At 41.4% G+C, this 21363-nt stretch overlaps 1 protein-coding gene across 1 annotated transcript; it reads left to right on the top strand.

Moving 5' to 3' along the window:
• Positions 1-2064: 2064 nt before the first annotated feature.
• Positions 2065-17343, top strand: LOC104268898 (MOB kinase activator 1B; the record flags this gene model as incomplete). The annotated part of the gene is made up of 5 exons (XM_009872479.1): positions 2065-2231; positions 6813-6906; positions 13839-13972; positions 16049-16212; positions 16757-17343. Coding segments are annotated over 5 exons (637 nt in total), but the record flags the coding sequence as incomplete, so codon positions are not given.
• Positions 17344-21363: the final 4020 nt, after the last annotated feature.

The raw sequence follows: 21363 nt of genomic DNA, 5'->3' as shown, positions 1-21363 counted from the left end.
ATTTAAGATGTGGATCTGATAACCTTGCAATGCAAATGCCACGGTGTATGTTAGAAATGTCCTGAAACAGAATGTACAGGAGCCAGGTGTTGGCTCTTCCTGCGTCTGGCTCATAGTTGCGCTCGGTAGCTGACTGCATTACCACTGCTCTGGTGTCTGTGGGAGTGCTGAAATGTCTCATCCCATGATCCCAATTAGTTAAAGCCAATGCTTCTTCATGACAATTAGAAAATAGGATCGCTCCGGAGGCCTACAGGAGGGGAAGGAAGCTGCCTCTCCTTTGTAGCAAGTGAGAGCTGGAGTAGTGCTGGGACAACGGAAATCTGTAATCAGCCGGTCTTATGTATCTGATTTTGTTCAATACTCAGAGATGCACCTGTGAAGATGTTACCTGCCCAAAAGAATGTGACGAACTCATTATTTGTCTCCACTTTCAGGAGGATTTATTCTTTCATTGCTCTTGTTCAGGTTTAAGCTGAGACTTAATAAACTCGTAGGCAATTTTGTCATATGCATTTTCTCAATCACTTATGTGTTTTGGAAAGAACTTTTTTTGTGTGTGTGCTTGGTGGCTGAGAGCTGTTGGTGTTGAGAGTTACAGAAACAAGTCATCTTACTACTTTTCTCTTTATGGCTGTAGTGGCGCGGTACAGAAAATGAGATGCAGAATTAAGTTTCTTAGAGTGCTTCTCTGTGACAGTGTAGCTACGTTAGCAATGCCCCAGAGATAAGCTACAACCTTTGCATGTTCAAACATGCAGTTAAAATATTCAGTGAGCAGGGGAGAACCCTTATATCCCACTTATAAAAATTTCCATTAGGTCCTATAGAGAGATAGTGTGAAATTGGCCAAGTCTTTATATGAAGAAATGAGAACTGGATAGTATTAGTAATGAAATTTCTGCCTTTAGGATTTCACATCTTTATACTTTCACTGGAATTTGTAGCTCAGTTTTCCTTTTTGGACAGAAGTCTTTTCTCAGCTCACAGGCTGAAATATTCACAAATATTGTTGTGTTTGTCACTTTCCTGCAAATATTTTATGTCACATGTCATGTTTCTGGTGTGTTAGGGGTTAATGTGTCGTCCAGGCTCATTGCCAACATTTAAAAATTGGATGTCTGAACTTTCTTCCAAGTCGGTTTAAGCTTTTCAAACAAATTTATGGGTAAGAAAATTATTTATGTGCAAGTTGTAAAAGTTTTCATCCTTATTTCTTGCCTGACTGGTGAACTTGAACGGTCTGTATGCTATGTGACACAGAATGTTTGTGCCAAGTGTGGAATTGTATCAGTCTTCAGCACATGTTTGTATATTTTTTTGAGCACCTGTATTTTAACAACTGGGTTCCCAAACGATACTAAATACTGGAGAAGTTACTTTATGTTAGCAGCTAAGATAATCCTAAGAATCAACTAGGCCTGTAGAAAATATGTTTTCCTAAATAACAGCAGCATGATTTTTTAGGAATGAACAGCAACTACTAAGTTATCATCTGTGATTGGAATAGCCAGGGGTCTGAACAGATTTTACCCACCCTCTTACTGCACTTGTGCAGGTTGGGTGACATTTCATGTCTCATGAAGGTGGGTGTTAGATAAAGACCACGTTTTTTTCTGTTAAACAGGATCTTTAATTCCCATGACAAGCTTCATGACTGGATGGTAAAGAAGGTTTCTCTTTGGCTGGGCTGCTGTGCTTTGTATGTGGCTATCCAGACTGTGGGGAAGGAAATACTTTTGGTCCTGACTTGCCCGTGACCACGTTTTCCCCAAGAGGGAAAAGGAGTCTGAGCATTCCTAAGTGTCTGCTTAGCTTAACATGAGGGTGAGCAGATGAGAAGGCAGGATAGAGGAGAATCATTTCATTGTTTGAAATGACAGATCAAAGTACCTGTTAGCTTTACATCTCAGTTTTTGTTAAATACCTGTTTTCAGCATGAAAATAAACATCCGGGGAAAGAATTTTATGTTAATTGTGTGCTTAAGTGGAATTTGTCCACTCCTTTACTTTTTCTTTTGTTTGCCACAAGTTCTCTAAATATTTCCTCTCCCTTTCACACAGCGGTAGTCGCTCTTCCAAAACCTTCAAACCAAAGAAGAATATTCCAGAGGGGTCTCACCAGTACGAGCTGCTAAAACATGCTGAAGCCACGCTTGGGAGCGGTAATCTGCGAATGGCCGTTATGCTTCCAGAGGGTGAAGACTTAAATGAATGGGTTGCAGTTAACAGTAAGTCGACTGACTTTTTTTTTTTTCGGTTTTGAATGTGGACTGGCACTTGTGGGAGGACAACAGCACGCTCATTTCTAGTGGGGTAGTGAGAGGCGAGTGTGTCATGGCATTTAGAGTGACAGATGCGGAGCATCTCACGGAGAGAAAAACTCCTTCATCTCCTTGTGCCAAAAATATGTTCCTGTTAATACAGAAATTGTTGTTTTCAGTGGTTAAATTCCAAGCACTTGATCACAAACGAGTGCTGAAGTAGAAGAATCACTGCTGGTTTTAGAATGTAGCCTGTTAGTGCCACCTCAAGGTGTTTAATCCAGCTCTCTGTCAGCTAGGGTTGTTGACCATGGGTTTAGTCAAGCCTCTATATGCTAAGAGTAAAACCTTAGTTAACTAGTTCAGTGTGAGGGCCTGGTGTATAAGATGCTGAAGACTACAGTCACATGTACGGCCTAGCGTTACATTTGCCTGTAAGAAACTTGGAGATGGATCTTTCCAATTCTCCTCAAGTTAGTTCCTTTGCTACGAAGTTGTGAGATGTTGCTCTGGTAAGTCGCTGGTATCGTGGTTTTAACTTCCTCTAAAGCTGTTTGGCTTAACTCTCTCCTTTCCTGTTAGGTCAGGTCAAACTCTGATGCCCAAATTTTTTCTCTTTGCTTGACCATGTTTCCTCCTCCTTCCTCTCTTTCTGCTGCATGCCTTTGTTGCCTGCCTTCTGCTCCTAAAGAATGGATTAACTCAAGTCCTATCATGCTCTGTAGCTTGTGCAGAGTTTTGGATGCCACAGACTCCGTGCCATGTCTGGGTATTTCCTTATCTTTTGTGTCTTTGGCTCAGCATGCTTCCACGATTGTACAGTATTGATTGTGTGCTGCAGTGCAGTATAAATTATGCTCAAGAAAAATGTCTTATAATTATGTGGCTCTTACTATTTCTTCTTGCTCTTTGACATGCTTGGGAAGTGAAACTGTTTTACTGACTTCAACCTTCCGGTGCTTACTTAGCCACACGATGCTCTAGTATATAGCTTGCCACCGCTTCCAGGGAGTGTTGAAATTGCTGACACCATTCTTTGTAAGAGTTATTCATGCTGTATTGCAAAACTGTCTAGAAAAGAAGCCAGCCCATTTTTATGAGTAAGCATTACGCAAGCAGCTTCCTATATTGCTGGCATCCTTCCCTTTTGGCTGCTCCTCCGCTTGACGTCTCTTGTGTCCTCTGTGGCAGCAGTGTTCTTCCCTTCCCAAATGACTTCACTGCTGAATTAGCTGGGTGGCAAAAGGCAGTCAAGTGCTTCACAAAAAGGACTGAAGCACTTCTGGCAGCAGCTGCATTTGTAAAGGAGATGGTCTGCTTTGATGCCTCCTGCAACCAAGCAGGTTTTCCATGTTTATTTCTGCTTGTCCAGAAGTGATTAACTGATTGTCTGCTCATCCCTGTACCACACCTAGTACCAGTTAGTGGTAGCTGTGAACCCTTCTGTTGTTTGAGATGTCTAGTGAGGATATCATCAGTTTTGCTCTTCACAAAAGTGAGAGAACAGGAACAGATGTGCTTTGCTCCTTTACTCCTTATTAACTCTTTGCTTTATTGATGTCTAGATTTCTCAAACGTGTTTTAAAAATACCAAAAGGAGAGAAATAGATACTCAGATTTGAGTTTCCTTTGAAATCTCCTTGATTTCCAAGTCCTAAAAAAATAATTTGAGAAGTACATCTTGCCCATCTTCGTAATAGAACACCAGACAGTGGGCTCTCCTTAAAGTAGAAAAACACTTGGAAAAAATAATCTAAGCCCTGGCCACATTAAGAACAGTGATAAAAAGAGGAAAATGAAAATATGCTGAGACACTGAGCAGCTTTACATGGAGGTTCTTGTGTTTTTCTTCTTTGTTACACGCTGCTCTTGTTGGTGGATGGGCACTGTCTGGTGGCCTTTCGAGACTTGCAAGTGCGGGATTCACAGTACTCAGTCATCTTGTCAAAGTCTGTGTGGGTTTTTTGAACACGCCTGCCTTGAAGCAAACATTGGGCTCTGGTTTCTGCTGGGAGCAAGGAATGCACACTTGATTAACGGTTCTTGTGTATGCTTAAGAAACCAGGGCAGTGTATAACCAATTCTTGCTGCCTTTGGTGTTAACTGCCTACTCCCACTGCCCAAACAAGCCTTAGGAGTTCTGGTTCTCTGAAACTTTTTTGTCAGCCTTTCGTAATGTTGTTTTACTGGTTTCTGCTTTTGCTGGGGAAGGGGGAATAGGCATGCCGTACCAGTTCTTATTTGCTTCCCTTTTTTGTTACCTGGCAAGTTGCATGACACAGCTGTAGCGGGTATCCTGCATTGGCTGAACAGTAGCTGTAAATTAATGCAGTAATGTTTGTGTGACCTCTGGTGTTTCTTCTCTGGAAAAATCAGTGAGGGAGGCTGCAGTATTTAACTCTTCCTTTCCTTCAGCCATCAGATATTTTCATGGTCCATGATATCTGCTAGTGCTTACATTATGGACATCAAAGTCATTACAGCAAACCTGTCTTACCTCCAATAATAATTAGGCAAGGAACAGATTTGGGTGGGTACCAAATCATCTGCTGGCTTCTTCTTGGCGTGGCACTGAGTTGAGAGGAGTTTAGTGTTGGTGTTAATTCCACCACGTCCTGCAGATTTGTGCTATGAGACTCTTCAGTGTTGCAAGTCGTAATTCATTTTTAAACTAACTTTTTGAGACAGAGATGTCTGTCTGGCTATCGTAGAGGCTGGTCACAGCAAAACCTTTTTTTATGGCATCAGTATGAAGCACTTTGTCACCTGAACGTTAAATTGATTAATGCATGGTTATCTAGTGACATGTCAGTACTGCTGTTAAGGGGCTTTATTAGACTATTCTTACATCTCTTTCAGTGAAGAAACAGTTGGTCACTGGCACATAGAACGGCAGGTGTGACTCAAGTGGCACTGAAGTAAAGTAGATTTGAAGTGATGCTGAGCTCAGGTTGTGTACTAGTTTCTCATCCTGCTCTGCAGACATGTAGCATAAATGAAGGTTCTCAGTGTGAAGGGTCCTGTTCTCAGAGGTGGCAGGCCCAATGCGTTTAGCAGCAGAGGCAGTGTAACTGGGCCATTAAACCCGGTGATGTGTTCTATGTGGTCTCTTCGAGGTTAAGGGTGTGTCGGTGGAATGGGTTAAGTAGGACTTGAACTCAACCACGCTTGATTTGGGTTTTTAGGATTGCTGAATTTCATCCATGCATAAAAATGGATGAGTAAGGGCACCGAAGCTAGTTCCTCAAGTCTAAAGTTCCTGCGTGTTTGTAGAAGCAGAATTTAACTGTTGCACGACACAGGAGACAGGAATATGGAGTAAAACTTATCCTGGAACCATGTAATGAACTTAGTTGTAAGAATTTAACCCAGCCTACTTAAAATTCTATTTCCTAGTGCTTAATATTAGTCATGTGTCAGTTTTTACTCATGACCTGGATAATGTGCTGTGCTCCCCATCGAACTTTACGGGGACGTTCATTTAGGGGAGATGAAGTGGATTGTACAAACTGATTATAGGGACCACAGTTCTTAAAAACAGAACCTGAGGTTATTGAATAAGAGCCTTGCTTTCAAAGAATTATAGTTAATCAAGCACATATTGAAGTATTAAGAACTCTTGAGAATATTTAGATGTGCTAACTTTTTGTGTTCTTGCTCAGTAACTCAATTGTAGACCATTAAATAAAGTTTTTTGACTGAGAGAACTGTTTTCCCAAACGCATAACAAAACTTAAGCAATAATCTCTGAGAACAAAACTCTGATGATAGTTTGAAATGAGGGAACGTTGTGGTGATAATCTAAGGAACAGAAGTTGCTTGGCCTTGTAACTATTCCCACGTCGTGACTCTTGCACCCATTTCCCATAAAGGTGGTGTTTGACCATAACCTGAGTGAAAGAGGGTAGATTTAGATAGGATGCAAGGACAAAATTCTGTTTTTTGAGGGTGGGGAGACACTGGAACAGGCTGCCAAGATAAGTTGTGGCAGCCCCTTCCTTGGAGGTGTTCAAGGTCAGGTTGGAAGAGACTTTGATCAACCATGGGAGGGGAGTTGGAACCGGATTATCTTAAAAGATGCCTTCCAACCCAAACGGTTCTGTGATTCTTGGAAGTGTTTTTTAAAAAGATAATCTTTTGGAATACAAAGCCCAAGGGAAGACAGTGTCACCTAATGAGTAACAGCACTCTCTGCGTGGAGAAGTCTTGAATTCTAGATTTGCCAGTAGAATTTGCGATTTTAATGAAAAACACCAAACTGTCAGAGAAGGAAATAACTGGGCTTTCTCTTTGCCTTCTTTTCTTTCAAATCAAGATTCTGCTGCAGCACACAATTAAATAGTTACTGCCAGAGGCTGTTCGACAAAATTGATGGCTGCATTCTGCATCTCCTTTATAGTACATCTCAAAAAACAGTAACAAGTTTGGGTTTTTTTTCTGAAAAAAAGAGTATTCTAGGACCCTGTTCAGCAGTGTGCACTTTATTGTTAAGGTTGTAGGAAGTTTTTGTGCCTTTTCACTTTAATTGATGGTTTAAATGCTTTACAGCTGTCGACTTCTTCAACCAGATCAATATGCTTTATGGAACCATTACGGACTTCTGCACAGAGGAGAGCTGCCCTGTGATGTCTGCTGGCCCAAAGTAAGATTATTTTTTACAAAGTGTTGAGAATATGTGAGTTTGTAAGTGATTTTGGTTTTCAAAACTTGAGAGTAGCCCAGCTGCATGCTCCAGATAAGGTAACTTCTGTGCATGCAAGGGATGTCGTCTTGTTACCTGTGGAGGGGGAAAAAACTGGACCTCTAAGGGAATGGGGAACATAAAGGTGGTTTTTTTGAAGTGCTTTTTAGTTTGATTGGTTTTGTGGTTTTGAGTTTTGTTTAGACTGTGTAGTAAAGGATTATCAAAACTCTTCTTCCCTTTTTAGTTTTTTTTTTCTCTGAAATATTATTGAGAGTTTCTTAAATTAAAATTTCAGGTTTTTATATGCAAGTGTTAAGCTGAGGCTTACTAAAATCATTCTTTTAGGTGTTTGAGTAGGTATTGTAGAAATAAATTTGGCTGCAGCTTTTAGTAGCGGGGATAAGAATCCCCTTCCCCATCCCACTGTTAGCTTTCACTGTTTTCTGTGTTGCTTATGCTTTTATACAGATGTCCAGCTTCTTTTTTCTTGCTCTGTAGCTACTTAGTGTTTTCAAAAGTGGAAAATAACCTGTCTTTCTAAGCAAAAGGTGAGAGGGCCCAGCTTCCTTTCAAATTGCCGTAAAATATTAAACAATCAAGGAAAACAATTCTCTCCTCAGATTCCTCCTTCTTTATAATGACATTTGTTGTTAGAGTATCAAAGCAGTAATTGCCAGCCTGTGTGGTGGAGAGCTGGGGACATGCAGAGGGTGCTGCTGCGAGGGCAAGGCAGGAGCTCGGCAAGGTGGAAGCAGCCAAACAGCCCAGGAAAAGCTTTGGGGCTACGTTATTAAACTGAAAGTGGACGCTGCTGAATGCCAAAACCAGTGTGAGCAGGCAGAGATGCCGCTGCGAAACGGGGAGGGGTGAAAATAGAAAAGGGATAGAAGTTCCCCATTATGCGCAGGAACTTTGGGATAAGCTCGTGCAGTAACGTAGCTCGTTGTCTGCTTTGTGCTTTGGCATGCAGAGCAGACTCTTACTTATTTAATAAGAGCATGAAAATATTTCTTTTGCTGTATTGTTTGTCGGCTGAGAAGCAGTTATTTGGGGGTGGAGGTTAATTATTAAAGACTTAGTGTTTGGTTGCCAAGCGAAACAATTTATTTCTCTCCAAAGAGACTGATAACCCTTGACAGAAATACATTTTGTACTCAAATAGTTACAAAGCAGGGCAGGAAAGAGATCCTAGAGGATAGAAGATCTGTTCTGCCAAGGGTTTAATTAGGTTTAATCTTGTCTCTAAGATTTGTAGAGCATTTCTCAAACTCTGCAGCTCCCACCTCAGGGATGGATTTCACAAAGGAATTGAAAATGGATGCGTACATGAACAGCTGAGGCCAGGCAGGTGCAGGAACTGGTGGTTTGAGTCTGGTGGTGATGGGCAGCAGAACATATTCAGTGGTTTGGGGTGGTTTTTTTTGAGTGGTGCGGCTGGCACTACTTTCTTTTCTTTCCAGAGGAGTACTTCTGTAAAAGCTGTCAGCACGAAGGCTGTATTTTTTTGTTTCTTATCTCTGTTTCCTGTTCTTTTCTGGCAGAAGCTATTTTAGGTGAGGAGGCATTCAGTCCTGAGTGCTCGTTAGTGCTCCCAGGCTGAAGGTTGTTCTCTGCTGAGCTCCCACCAGTATTGCTTCTGCATCTCTTTCAGACAGAAGGGTGTGAGTTAGCTAAAGCAACTTGCAGAAGGTTGTTTGAAACAGGTTTAAGCAGCCATAGCATGAGTACCTGGAGATAACCAAAAGCACAAGCCCTCTATGGCTCTTAAGTCTGATTTTAACATTCCCACCAGAGAAGTGCTTATGGTCAATGTATTAAAAAAGTTGTTGTGGTTCAGTCAGGATTTTCGTGCCACAGCTGACAAACTTGGAGCAGTCTTGGAAAAATGAAACTAATTATCGCAGATGAGAGGGTAACCAGAGCACAAGTGTGATGTTTCCTGTATCGTCTGCCTGGTACTGGTATTTTGCATTCAAAACTCCTTGAAAAGGAAAAAAGACACTTTGCAGTACATCAGCCATCTAGCTTCATGTCTTGTCTTTCTTTTTGTGGTTTATTTCTCATACAGGGAGGTCTATCTTCTCTAAAGGGCTGTTTTTAAGTAAATCACTTAGTTTTTTTTCTGGCCTTTGTTGGAAAGATTGCCGACTTAGCTTTTATCAAGGTCTTAGTATCTGGGGTTAGTTAAGGAATGCTGAAAATATCAATAGCGCTCTCTTTCTTGTTGTGCATCTCGTCCTTTAACAGTTTGGCAAATGTATCGGTTTGCCTTGTTCCAAAACACGATTACTCCAAGTGATGTTCCGCTCTTTTCAGTTCAAAGACCAAGCATTTCTTAGCCAAACAAACCCTGCTTGGTTATCGCTTCTTGCTGTGTTTGTATCAGCTGCAGGATTCCCGTCAGTGCAACAGGCATGGTAGCAAGTTAAGAACCTGCACACAACGAATGTGTTGGTTCCCCAGCATTGCGTGAGGGCATTTGTCTTTATTTTCCTCCCTAAGTCTTCAACGAGAGCACCGAGGGGGGAAACGGCTGCTGCGTTTTTCAGAGCTGGATGTCTCAACTGCAACTTCAAAATTCTTCTTTAGCCATTTGTGTGAGTGCACTAAGCCCACCTGAAATGGCAGCGAGATCCGTCTGATTTTTCCTGATTGATCCTCAGTGCTTCTCTCTTGAAATGGTCGAGTCAAAAGGAGCTGGGCACGCCAAAGCGGCCGGCTCCCGTAAATCCCAGATGGCCGTAGTTTGGTGTAATTGAATGTTCTCTTGCTGCCTTCTGCCCAGCAACAAAATTAATAAAGTGTGTAATCAGGCCCTTGGAATATCCTGTCTTGTAGCAATATCAATCCTTTTGCCCTTCTGTGACTCTGGGCTCTGTGCCTGTGGCACTGGATGACTGAGGGACAAAGAGTATTTTTCAGCAGTCTTGATGTAATAGTTTTGCTGAGATTTAGAGGTATGTCCACATAAATGCCTAGGACTCTTGGAGAAGATTTAAAAGATTCTTACCAAGCTGCTGCGTTTTATTGCTGTTGGACAATGTAACAGCCTTAGTTTTAGTCAAGCTGTTTCTTGTATTACTTGGGTTTTTTGCAAGTGTGCTGTAGAGGAGCTGGTCCTATGATCCTTAGGGGTGTTTTCTAGTGTGAGAAGCACGGTGGTTGTTTTTCTCACAGGTGGGAAATAACTTTGTGTTGATTAGTATGAGAGAGTTCTACCAGAGTTGTTCAGGATTTTTAGCTTTTGCCTTTCACTTGCTGAAGTGAACCATGTATTTCTTGCTCCATCCTTCATGGATTTTTTTCCCCTAAAAACCTCTACTAAATAGGAGAGGTTTCTAAAAACGCATTTTTCTGCAGAGGAACTGCATACCATGATACGGTTAATTTGTTTCCATCATTAGAGCTGTAGGTGTGTGCTCATGAACTTGAGCTAGAAATGTGATTTTTATCCTTCATTTCCTGTGGCAGTTGGAATTATTCTAATCTGTGGGAACTCTTGTCTATGTTTGTTTTTCTTGTGTTTAATAATTTGGCCTAGGAGTCTTCATTTGTTTTCAAGGATATATTTAGTCTTGTAGAAAGAGTTCGTTTCCCTCGTGAACCCCAAACCTGTTGACGGCCCAGGAACATGCATGGAGCACGGTGTGTGTGCCAGAGTACTTCCAGCATTACTTCATTTTTGTTAGGCTATATCTGCTGTTTCCTAAGAGATATATTACTTTAAAGGGTCATGCTATGACATTCCTTCCTCTAAAAAAATGCAGAATTCCCTGTGTAGTGTTGGTGAGTGTGAAAAGAGTGAGGCTTCTTATGGGTATATGTTCTTTGGATGAGATTTTTAGTGTGTAATTTAGTTTATCTTAGTGCATCTCCAGATTGCAGCTGGAACCTCAGCTAGGTGTTGGTATTTCTCCTATGATAATAAATACCACTTAAATCTCAATATTTGGATAATATTGGGTGGTGAGGAAGACTGATTTTTTGGAAGTCTTGACATGTTGTGATCCATTCAGCAAGTACGATATTTTGGCACGTATTTTGAGATAATGTTTTTCAAATGCTTTCAGACTCTCTGGTTTGTTGCCGTTAGGAAAATGGGATCTTTTTATACCATTACGAGCTGCATGCTCTTAATCTCGTGTAAAATTTGTTTATTGTGAAAACGTTCTCACTGTTCTGACAAAACTTCATTTGTTAAACAAAATTAGAAGCCAGATTTATCAGATACAGTTAAGCTTTGCATAAAATGATATTTATGATCTTTATAGTAGGTGACTTTCTGTTGGGTCCGCATGTTTATTAATAGGAGATGGCAAGGGCGAGTTAAACATTGGTATCTGCACCCCAGACATTGTGGTAAGATATAACAATCAAATTGAGCATGTTGTTCTCCCAGCAAAGAAGTATTAAACGTTAGTAACATCTCTTCTAATTCTTCTAATAAAAACACTGAGATCAAAGTTGTAGATAGAAGTGGGTATGTTTCCTGCGAAAGCACAACCGAACTCCCTTCAGCATCATTTTACGTTTGTTTGTTTTTTCCAATTTTGTATTTTGCGAGAGGAGTGTTGCAGCTAGCCTAGTTCGCTGTTCACTTGTCTCTCTGGAGGATTTCAGAGCTGCAGAGCTCAGCAGTCCTCTTTGCTTCTGGCTTGGCAGCAGGCTTGTCCCACGAATAGCCGTTCTGCAGCAGTGCTGGTTGGCTGGGCAAGGCTGGCTGAGTGACAAACCGACAGGGGACAGAATGCTGTGTTCCAGTCTGCAAGAGAGAGCTGTGCTTGGCTCTGTGCTGATGAGGAGAAATTGCTCAGGTGTTACAGATGGGCAAGGAATACTAAGATACAGGCGTTTGTACTCGGCAAGATAAAGAAACACTGGTTCACTGGAAAGCTGCTATTGTCAGCCTTCCCATGTTGATCGCATTTGGGGTTTCTAAGCCACGTGTTCCCAAGATTAGCCATTTTCTCTTTTGTGTGGGCTTGTGACACTTGTATTCCTTGAGCCAGTTAGAGTATCTGTTCCATTTTGATTTGATGAGGACTCGTTTTTGTCAGGTTGTGCGTGTAAATGCACTGTAGAATCATAGAATGATTTGGGTTGGAAGAGACCTCAACGACCATCTAGTTCAGCCCCGCTGCCATGGCCAGGACATCTCCAACTAGATCAGGTTGCTCAATGCTCCATCCAGCCTGGCCTTGAACACCTCCAGGGATGGAGCATCCACAACCTCCCCAGGCAACCTATTCCAGTCCCTCGCCACCCTCAGGGTTCAGAACTGCTTCCTTAGATCTAGTCTAAACCTACGCTCTTCCAGCTTCCACCCAGTGCCCCCACTCCCAGTACGAACTAGACAACCCTGCTTCTCTCACTCTGCAGACTTGTCCTGGCAGCCCACTAGAAGGTCTCCGCGGAGCCTTCTCTTTTCCAGGCTGAACAAGCCTAACTCTCTCAGCCTGTAGGAGAGATGTTCCAGCCCTCTGACCATCCTCTGGACGCGCTCCAACAGCTCCATGTCTTGCTTGTGTTGGGAGTTCCCGAGGTGGACGCAGTATTCTAGCTGAGATCTCACAAGGGCAGAGCAGAGGGGCAGGATCACCTCCCTCGACCTGCTGGTCACAAATTTCTTGATGCATCCCAGGATACGGCCGCAAGCACATGCTGTTGGCTCACGTTGATCGTATCATACACCAAATGCATGCTGTTTGATACCTTCATCCATGGCATTTAAATTGTGCAAGTTGAAACTGTAACTGTAAAATGAATGATGCTGGAATCTATTTAAGAAATGTGCTACATAAAAGATGTCAATATTACTAGCTTTGTGCATGGAAAAGGATAAAAAGGGCATGAGTTTTGCACGCTCACATCAGTAGTTTCTAAGGGTCTGATACCTTAGAAAAATTAAGGTAGGAGGCAGTTACTGGCCTGCAACTATCAAGTGGGTCAGGGCTATAACTAGAAGCCGAGATTTTTTTCTCAGTCTTTGTGGTGTGCTTTATGGTAGTGCTAGACTTTGAGATAGGATCTGTTTCTAAGGAGGGTTACTGAGTCTAAAAGCTTTCTGTTGTTAGTTGAAAGGCACTTAGTACCAGCTTCTGGTTTGGTAATAGCATGCTCTGACATTAATCTTACTCTGAATCTATTCTGTGTCTTTCATACAGTCATTATTTAGGATCTATGGCAAGAGACGATGTAGCTTGGCCCTCTGTTATGCAAAATCTGTGAAAATTGTGTCAAATGTAAAGAAATTCCATAAATTTTAGGGGTCTGGCTGGCAGCTGCTGCAGATGTTGAGTGCTGCTCACTTTGCGGTTCTCTGCCAGCTGAGATGAAGAGAAGCCCATTGCTAAGGCTGATTGGGAGAAACCTCAAGTTAATTATCGATTGTGTGCTTTCACTGATTTCAGCCCTGGAGTTTAGCTTTTATTTGGGTGAGAATTTCTTGTAACTTTTTGAGCTTTCACTTCAACAGGCTGTAATATTTTTCTTTTGAAGGGGGGCTAAAAATAATTTTAAAAGCTTTAAAGAAAGAATAAGTAGCTAATGGCCTTTCAGATTTTGGAAACTTGATATAGCACCTCTTGATGTCTAGGGATGCAGGTTTGACCACAGGCTGCCGTCTGTATTTTGGGAGGAGGATGAATGAGTTGTGCTATAAAGGGTGAAGTTTTTAAGGCCTTCACAGACTGCAGAAGAGTCCAGCTGTGGGGAGGTTGGGTATGGTTGAGCCGTGGATGACTCGGGAACATTTGGACCTTAGTTTCAAGGAAGGGCTGTGGGAGGGTGCAGGAGTACAGGGAGCGGAGCAGGAAGAGCCGCCTTCCAGGCCTTGATATGAATGATTCACTTGTGTTAAGAAATGTCTTGTTGTTGTCATCCCAACCCAGATACGAGTACCACTGGGCAGATGGGACAAACATAAAGAAACCAATTAAGTGCTCTGCACCAAAGTACATTGATTACCTGATGACTTGGGTCCAGGATCAGCTGGATGATGAAACGCTATTTCCTTCTAAAATAGGTAAAGTAAATAAGTAAAATAGAACCGATGTATTTGGATTGCAGTTGTGTAGAAATACAGAAATGTTAAAGCGTTAAAAGGTCTCCTAAATGACTGACGAAGTAGGACAAATTTAAAAGGTTACGTTTTGCATTTAAACGCACTTTGATCCTGTCAGATAAATTTTATGTGTTAATTTCTGAACTCTGATCCATGTGTTAGTACTCCTAATAAAGATCACTCACAATTCTGAAAGCATCAAGTACTGTTTCTGTTGAACAATTGTGTGGATTAAATCTGCTCTGTTTTAATTTTAAGCAGTGGGTTGTTTCCCTAGAAGTGAGGCAGAGGGTCTCAAAACCTTAAAACACCTGGATACAGACTGGTAGTTTTCTGATGCAAAACATTATTTGCTCTGCATGAGGAACTTCTCCTAGGCCTTACCTCCAAAGCAGCTGGGTTGCATCTTTGATCTCTAGTTAATGATTTTTTCTTCTTTTCAAGTGAAGATGAGAGATGTATGTTTTGAAGTGGTTTCTTCCAGAAAAGCACGAGGAAAGTAATCAACAACCACCAGTTTAGAACTGATAATGAGAAAAAAACCCTTCCTCAAGAGGCGTGAAGAACTGTTTCTTCTAAAGCTCCTAATTGGCAGTTTTCCAGTACACCACTACCCACAAGCTTAGAATCCGTTGTAGAAAAAGGAATGGAGTTTCTTAATTGCTTTTATTTTGTGAGCAGTTTCTGAAGCATTTGACCCATTTTCAAGAAGCCTTTTCAGAGAAACAGGGCTACCTGTCAGAATCAAGGAGCATTTTCTTTTCCCTTGTAGTTAAGCAGATGTAAGGCTGGTTAATTTGTGAGGAAGCAACAAAAAGCTAAGTCGTCCTTGCTCGATAGGTTTGAGCAGGGCTTATTTACATCCTGTGGCACTGAGTTTAGTGTTTAGAGTTGAGGTACAAGTCATAAGAGGAATTACAGTCAATAGCCACAGTTGAATTTGTTTTCAGAAGTCTAAAAATGAAATTCCCGTGCGATCTAGCAGCCAGTGAAGATGTGATGTACCTGTAAGCAGGGCAAGCTCAAGTAGGAGTATGAAAATGGGCTTGCTGGGGTTTTAAAGGATTGGTGAGAGCCTGCTTCTGGTCTGCGGCATCCAGCTGGTGCCTCTGGCCTTCAGACAGGACTTCAGCAACTGGAAAGACTGCAGAAGAACTAAGCTGGCTGGAAAACCGCTGTGTGATGTGTTAGGTGAAGAGATTATTGCTCCCCGTAGCCAGTCGTTCTTCCCTAAGCAATTTTCATAAAGCTTGTGCATTGACAACGATCTGCTCTTGCAACTGATTTTACGTGGCATTTTCAGTGAAATGACTGGGAAGAGCATGTTTCAGAGTTCTTCAGGAGGCAGTTAAGAAAGCAGTAGCCTATGGCTGAGGGCTGGTGATGAGCAGGGTGGAAACAGGAATCCTTTTGCTGGGCTGGAGACAGGTGGAATAGAGCCTATTTCTGATTTCCCTTCAGACAAGAGAAGTGTAGAACTGGCCGATACCAAAGGTGGTTTCAGTTTGATACACAAAGGTACGTGGTGTCCCTTGGAGTACCCTGTGGTCTCTTGGACACGCACATGGAGGCACTCGTAGCACTCAGACCTGCAGCAGGTGTTTTCCTTTTGCTGTGTTGGCAGTTGGAGGCCAGGCAGGTACTGAAAGGGCATCTGAAAGCACAGTAGATACCCGTGTTTGGATCTGAGTCCTGCCAGAAGGGAGGAAGGTTCTTAGAGGAGGCTCTTCAGGGAACTGTGTGGAGACATAAGAAGATGCAGTAGCTGGAAGCTGAAGCTAGTAGAGTTCAGTGTAGAAATGTAGTCAGGTTTGTCTTGGAAAAAGGTAGTGAGCCACTGGTCTGCTGAAAGGAGGAAAACCTCCCCCCTGGTTTATTCAGTGAGCTTATCGGTGTACTTCAGCCTAAGTACATGGTCTGGCTTACAAATGGAATTGCTGAGTGACACAGAAGAGCCCTTCTTGTGCAGGAGGTAGGGTTGGGTTATAATGGTTTTCAAAATACATCAGTGTAAGCCGTCTGCTTTCTTATTTCTAGGTGTACCGTTCCCAAAGAATTTCATGTCAGTGGCAAAGACAATTTTAAAGCGTCTCTTCAGAGTTTATGCTCACATTTATCACCAGCACTTTGATCCAGTGATCCAGCTGCAGGAAGAGGCACACCTTAACACTTCTTTCAAGCACTTTATATTCTTTGTTCAGGTAAGACTGGCAGGACCATTACAGTTACAGTTAGATTCTCGAGAAGGTATTGTATCGAAGCTCTTTTGGTTTCTTAACAGCTTGTGTATTTGTAGGAGAGTCAACACCTTCCAGGACCCTAAGATAGTATATTTACTACTAGGAATGGAAGATTTTCAAGAGTATTTGTTTATTGCAAAACTGAGTACTGAAATGTGTTCCCTCCCAAATAACTCGGTAGAACACAATTCCTAACAGAAGAGAGAGGACTGTATTGGAAGCTAGATGGAAAAGAGTTGTGCATCCTTCAACGCTATGATCCCTAACTCCCCTTACTTAAAAATAAAAGTTTTTCTTAGTGTTTCCTCTTTCTAGGCAGATGGAAAAAGCTGTAGGCAGTGAAACGCCGCCTTAGCTAAAGGGCTGACAGACATAAAATGCTGTAGTGGCTAAACCTGGACTCGAAGAGCCCGCTACTGAATAAATTCTATGTGGAAAACATTTCTGACCTGAGCTGCACTTATAAAATTCTGTATGTATGTCTTTCTCCTTGTCCTTGTTACAGGAATTCAACCTTATTGATAGAAGAGAACTTGCACCACTTCAAGAACTCATTGAAAAGCTCACCTCTAAGGACAGATAAAAGGAAGAGGGTTTCTTCAAGTCACTTGTTTCTTTGAGCAAGCGTGTGGTATTTGTTTTTTGTTAATTTTTTTTTTTAAAAAAAAACAAAACAAAATCCTATGCTGTTACTAATAACAGCCAAGATCTACTTTCTGTGCTTTTATTAGGGAAAAATCTTTTCTCTGTTAGTGACACGTGGTGAATAGCTTTTTTTTTTTTTTTTAAAATTGTTATTATTCATTGTGGAATTTTAGCAGGTGCTGAGTGTTTATAAAGGAAACATGCTTGGTTGAGGGATTGACTCTGCTGGTGGATGGGTTCTTGTATCGTGTCAGTGGTAGCCCATTCTCATGAAGTCCCTAAAAGACTCGCTTACATTCTCTTAAGTGCCTTGGCAGACTCACTTCTGAGGTGCAAAGCACATACAATACTGAACATTGCTGGAAATAGAAAATACAAACTAACACCCAGGACACTTACTGATACTTGTTTTAGAAAAATATATATATGCTTACACTAAAAAAAAAAGCCATAACTTACTGAAGTCCATGATCTCCAGCTTTTAATACAAATATTTGTCTTATTTTTGTAGAGATTAATGTAGAATTTTTCAAAATAGATATTTCTTATAAAGAAAAGTGATGGTGAAGTTCTAGTCGCTCAAATGAAACAATGAAGCTCGTGTCAAAATTATGAAGAACCTGTGCTTAGCAAGTAGTTAAAGGTCTGTTGCCATCGGTTCTGGCTTTTCATAGTCAGTTTTATTTTTTTAGCAGGGAAGCGTCAACTTGGGTCAGTCACTTTTGTTAAGTTTCCTAGCATTTGCCAAATGAACTGTTAGTTTGCACAAATACAGTTAGGGAAATATGTAAAAAGTGTAAAAAAAAAAAATGCACTGGGGTAATACTAAGAAAAATTCTGGCTTAAAAAATAACTCGTGAAATTTTCTAAGTTAGGAATAAAAAGCCTGGCTCTGTGGAGGAGCTGGGGAGCGCCAGTGTTTTCTGTGGTAGGACATGTGTCTTGGAATATAATTTCATGGACCACTTCTGGATTTTTGTTAGCGTGATGGTGTTGTCCCCCATTTACAATTGCAGCTCATCCCCAAGCAACTACAGCAGTTGGGAAAAGTTCCAGGAACATACTGGTGAATTTTTTGTGGTTTGTCATTTGCTAAGTGCATCTTCCATTTCTGAGAAGACTTAAATCAAAATGTGGCCTTCCCCCACTTGGGTTAGTGTCTTTGCCTCTCTAGCCTTGTGTTTTCTCAAACCAGAAATGAGAATCGCCTGCGAGAAGTTCAACCTCACGCGGTCAGCGTCCACCTGACTATGCAAAAGCAGCTCAGCTCCCAAATTCGAACCGCATGATTTCAAACAGGCTCCAGTCGTGCAGGAAGCTGAATTTAAGAATGCAGTCTTACACACACAACCTTTTTATGTGTGTTTCTATCAGAGGAGCACTTAATGACTGGAAGTTTCCAGCGATAGAAGAATGAAGAGCGCTGCAGGTGCAGTTTGATATAAAAAAAAATAATCTTAGAAACCTTCCAGTGAAAAGAGCTTTGCTGAGTCGAGTCAGTGCTGCTCGAGAGGCTGCGTGTGTGTGTTCATGGAGCCTTTGAACCAGTGCTAGAACTCCTGTTATCGCCTCGCAGCAAGATGCGAGAGCGAGAAGGGCGGAAGCCTGCTCCAAGGTGCTAAATAGGAGATATTCTCCATTAGATTTAAAGCTGTCTCCTTGGCTTGGTGTCATGCACCAGCAACAAAGGCAAAATAAAAGTATTTAGATGTGAGGATTTGCTCGGAGGGATAGCAGTGCAGTACTTCTCATTTTTGGCATACTTGTGCTCTGGAAGGTTATTTTGTTGTTTTTTGGATTTTTTTTCTTAAATAGCCAATTCTAAATATTCCGAGACGTCTGTTTCAGTTCAGCCAATCAGAATTAGAATGTATTCTGTAAGAAAATTAGTCCTATGTGGAGAGTGTGTTTTTTGTATTCAGTATCTGGCAGTAGAGAACGCTTTGACAGAATAGTTTCTAGGCATGTAATAAAAGCTTGGAGATCATGATTTGCCTGACAGCTGTATGAACACATTGTTTAATTACACAACACTTGAAAATAACAACGTTAAAGATATGGATGCAGTGTTTGGGATTTATTATCCCTATGCTGTTTATATTTGCAGCTTTTAATTGTTTTTTTTCTTTTTTGCTTCAAAAAGAAGTGGGACCAGACGTTGATGTGTGTTTACACTCTTGAAGTAAGGGCACATTGAAAATGCTAAACAAGTTGCCATGTTGTACAAACGGGATCTGGATCGAGTGAATGTGTTTTATAAAATAGTGCATTTGTTGGGTTGAAGGGCAAGGACACCCCCTTGCCCCCCAAATAAACCCCAGAGAAACCCCAAACGAACCCTGCGCTGCTCTAGGCCCACGTTACAGATGGACTCTAAGTATCACGAGACAAAAACTTTCAGCTTCGTCGTCATCGGAAGTGGAAGGTGCTGGTGGCATTATCCCAGGCTGGGCTGTTGGTGCTGGCTGAAGCCTTCCAGTGGAAAGGGGCCCTTAAATTCTGCGCTGGGTGATGTTTTTCAGACCACGTCAGTGATTGGGGTGGTGACTTGAGGAGGTCATCTGCCTAGAGATGGGATGGAGCAAGCTCTGCTGAGATGGTCAAGTTCCGCCAGATTTGCCAGTGTTGATGCCGTTTAGATTGTGTGGATACATTAGGTTGGCAGAAATAATTTCTGAAGTCTTTCAAATTCAAGGCAGGGATACAAGTTAATCCTCCGGCCAGCAAATAAAAATGCCACGTGGTGCTGTTGCAGGGAGCTTAATGGTAGATGAAGGGAGAAAACAGGTTTCTAGGGGCAGATGGCCCGTCTGCAAGCATCAGCTTTCTTTTACTGCTTACTATGCAATGTAGAGCTTTGAACTTTTGCTTTTACTGTAAGATAGAGAGGAGCACTGTCCTTACTCAGTATTTAGGAACTGAACATTCTCCCAGTCTCCCTGACACTCATTTAACAGGTAAGGATACCTATTTGCTGCTATGGACTTTATTTACCTTTCAGATTGTTCCTTTCCATTTCTTGTCCCCTCTCCCTTTTCTCTTCAATAGCCAGACACAATTTTAATACAAAAACATCCTTTTTGGATGGTTGGTTTTTTTTCTTGCTGCCCTCTTGCCCCGCTTCCTACCTGCTAGAGTGCTGTATTACTGTGTATAAGATGCCCCCTTTTAGTTGGACTATTTAAAAAGCTGCAGCACAAACACGGACTCCTTGCTTTTCTTTCACTAAAAGATTCCCTGGTACACTGAATCTCGTTTCCTTCACTGCTGGTATTGGTTGTCTATTTTCCAGACTGCACTACTAAAACCACTAGCAGTTTCATGGATGCCTGTCGTCTTTTCCTGGATATCTTTTCTTTTAAGATGAGACTAACGTAGGTTATTTTAAGTGTTAAACCTTTTTTATTTTTCTGCTTTTCTTACAATTTCCTCTTGCCGGGTTAAGATTGCAGTCTAGGTAAATATCAAATTTTGTTTGAAGAACCGATTCCCTAAATTGTTCATAGAGTATTGTATTTTTAGGGGAAATTAATTTTTATAGCCACTAAACTATACTCATTATTTTTGTACGTTTGCAACTTATGACATTTTTCAGAGACGTGTCGCGGAGGGAACGCTTATTTTCATGGCTGTTTTACTATTTCAGCGTGCTGTGGTTGTGTTGCTTAGTACCTAGAGGCACATACTCTGATGTGCAATGGACAAGTGAAGAAAGCAATAAAAGTGAACGAGGTTTGAATAAAAGGCTGTTTTTGAGGGGAAAGAAACGAATTAGGAAAGCAACACTAACCTTTCCTCTTCCTTTAGAATCCTAAAATATAAGGGAGAAAATGTGGTGTAAAAAGTAAATTGCAAGATGAGAACCCTTACTCTAAGCTAACTGTGCCAATATTGCTTCAGTTTGTAGTCACTGATTGATATATTAGGTTTAAAAGAGAACAGCTTTTGATGAAAGAAAAAAAAACAAACGTTGAATGTCTGAACATTGCAACATGTTTATTTGAGAGTTGTAAATAATGTATACAGATTGTTGTATGTGATGGGACAGAATATTTAAATTCTAGGTTTTTTTCAATAAGAAACTGAAGGCTGTTTATAAGAGAAAATAAATAGCTATGTTTGACCATGATTGTCTTGATTTCCTTCTTGAACTTGGTTCTAAATTAACTTCTGCTTGTAGATAGTTTGGGGTTTTTTTCCTGTATATTGTCCACATACGAACATGACACATACAAATTAGATTTTTGTAACTGCCTTGTCTCAATTTGTGAATATTTGTATTGCGGGCAGACACAACAGCAATAAAACAACCCGATAGCCTTTTCATTTCCTTGCTTCACGACCTGAGTTTACCCAGCGTGGCCAGAGCTTTGGGGTGGCATTTCCCATGAGTTTAGCGTCGCATTCACTGCACCTCGCTGTGATTTTTGTTCTGTCCCAGCCGTAGCGCTCCCCTGGCACAGGTCA

This window comes from Apaloderma vittatum, unplaced genomic scaffold (genome assembly GCF_000703405.1).
Source record: "Apaloderma vittatum isolate BGI_N311 unplaced genomic scaffold, ASM70340v1 scaffold6007, whole genome shotgun sequence".
Classification (NCBI taxonomy): Eukaryota; Metazoa; Chordata; class Aves; order Trogoniformes; family Trogonidae; genus Apaloderma; species Apaloderma vittatum.
Note: the sequence above shows the minus strand (reverse complement) of the source record. Positions and strands in the feature narration are given on the sequence as shown.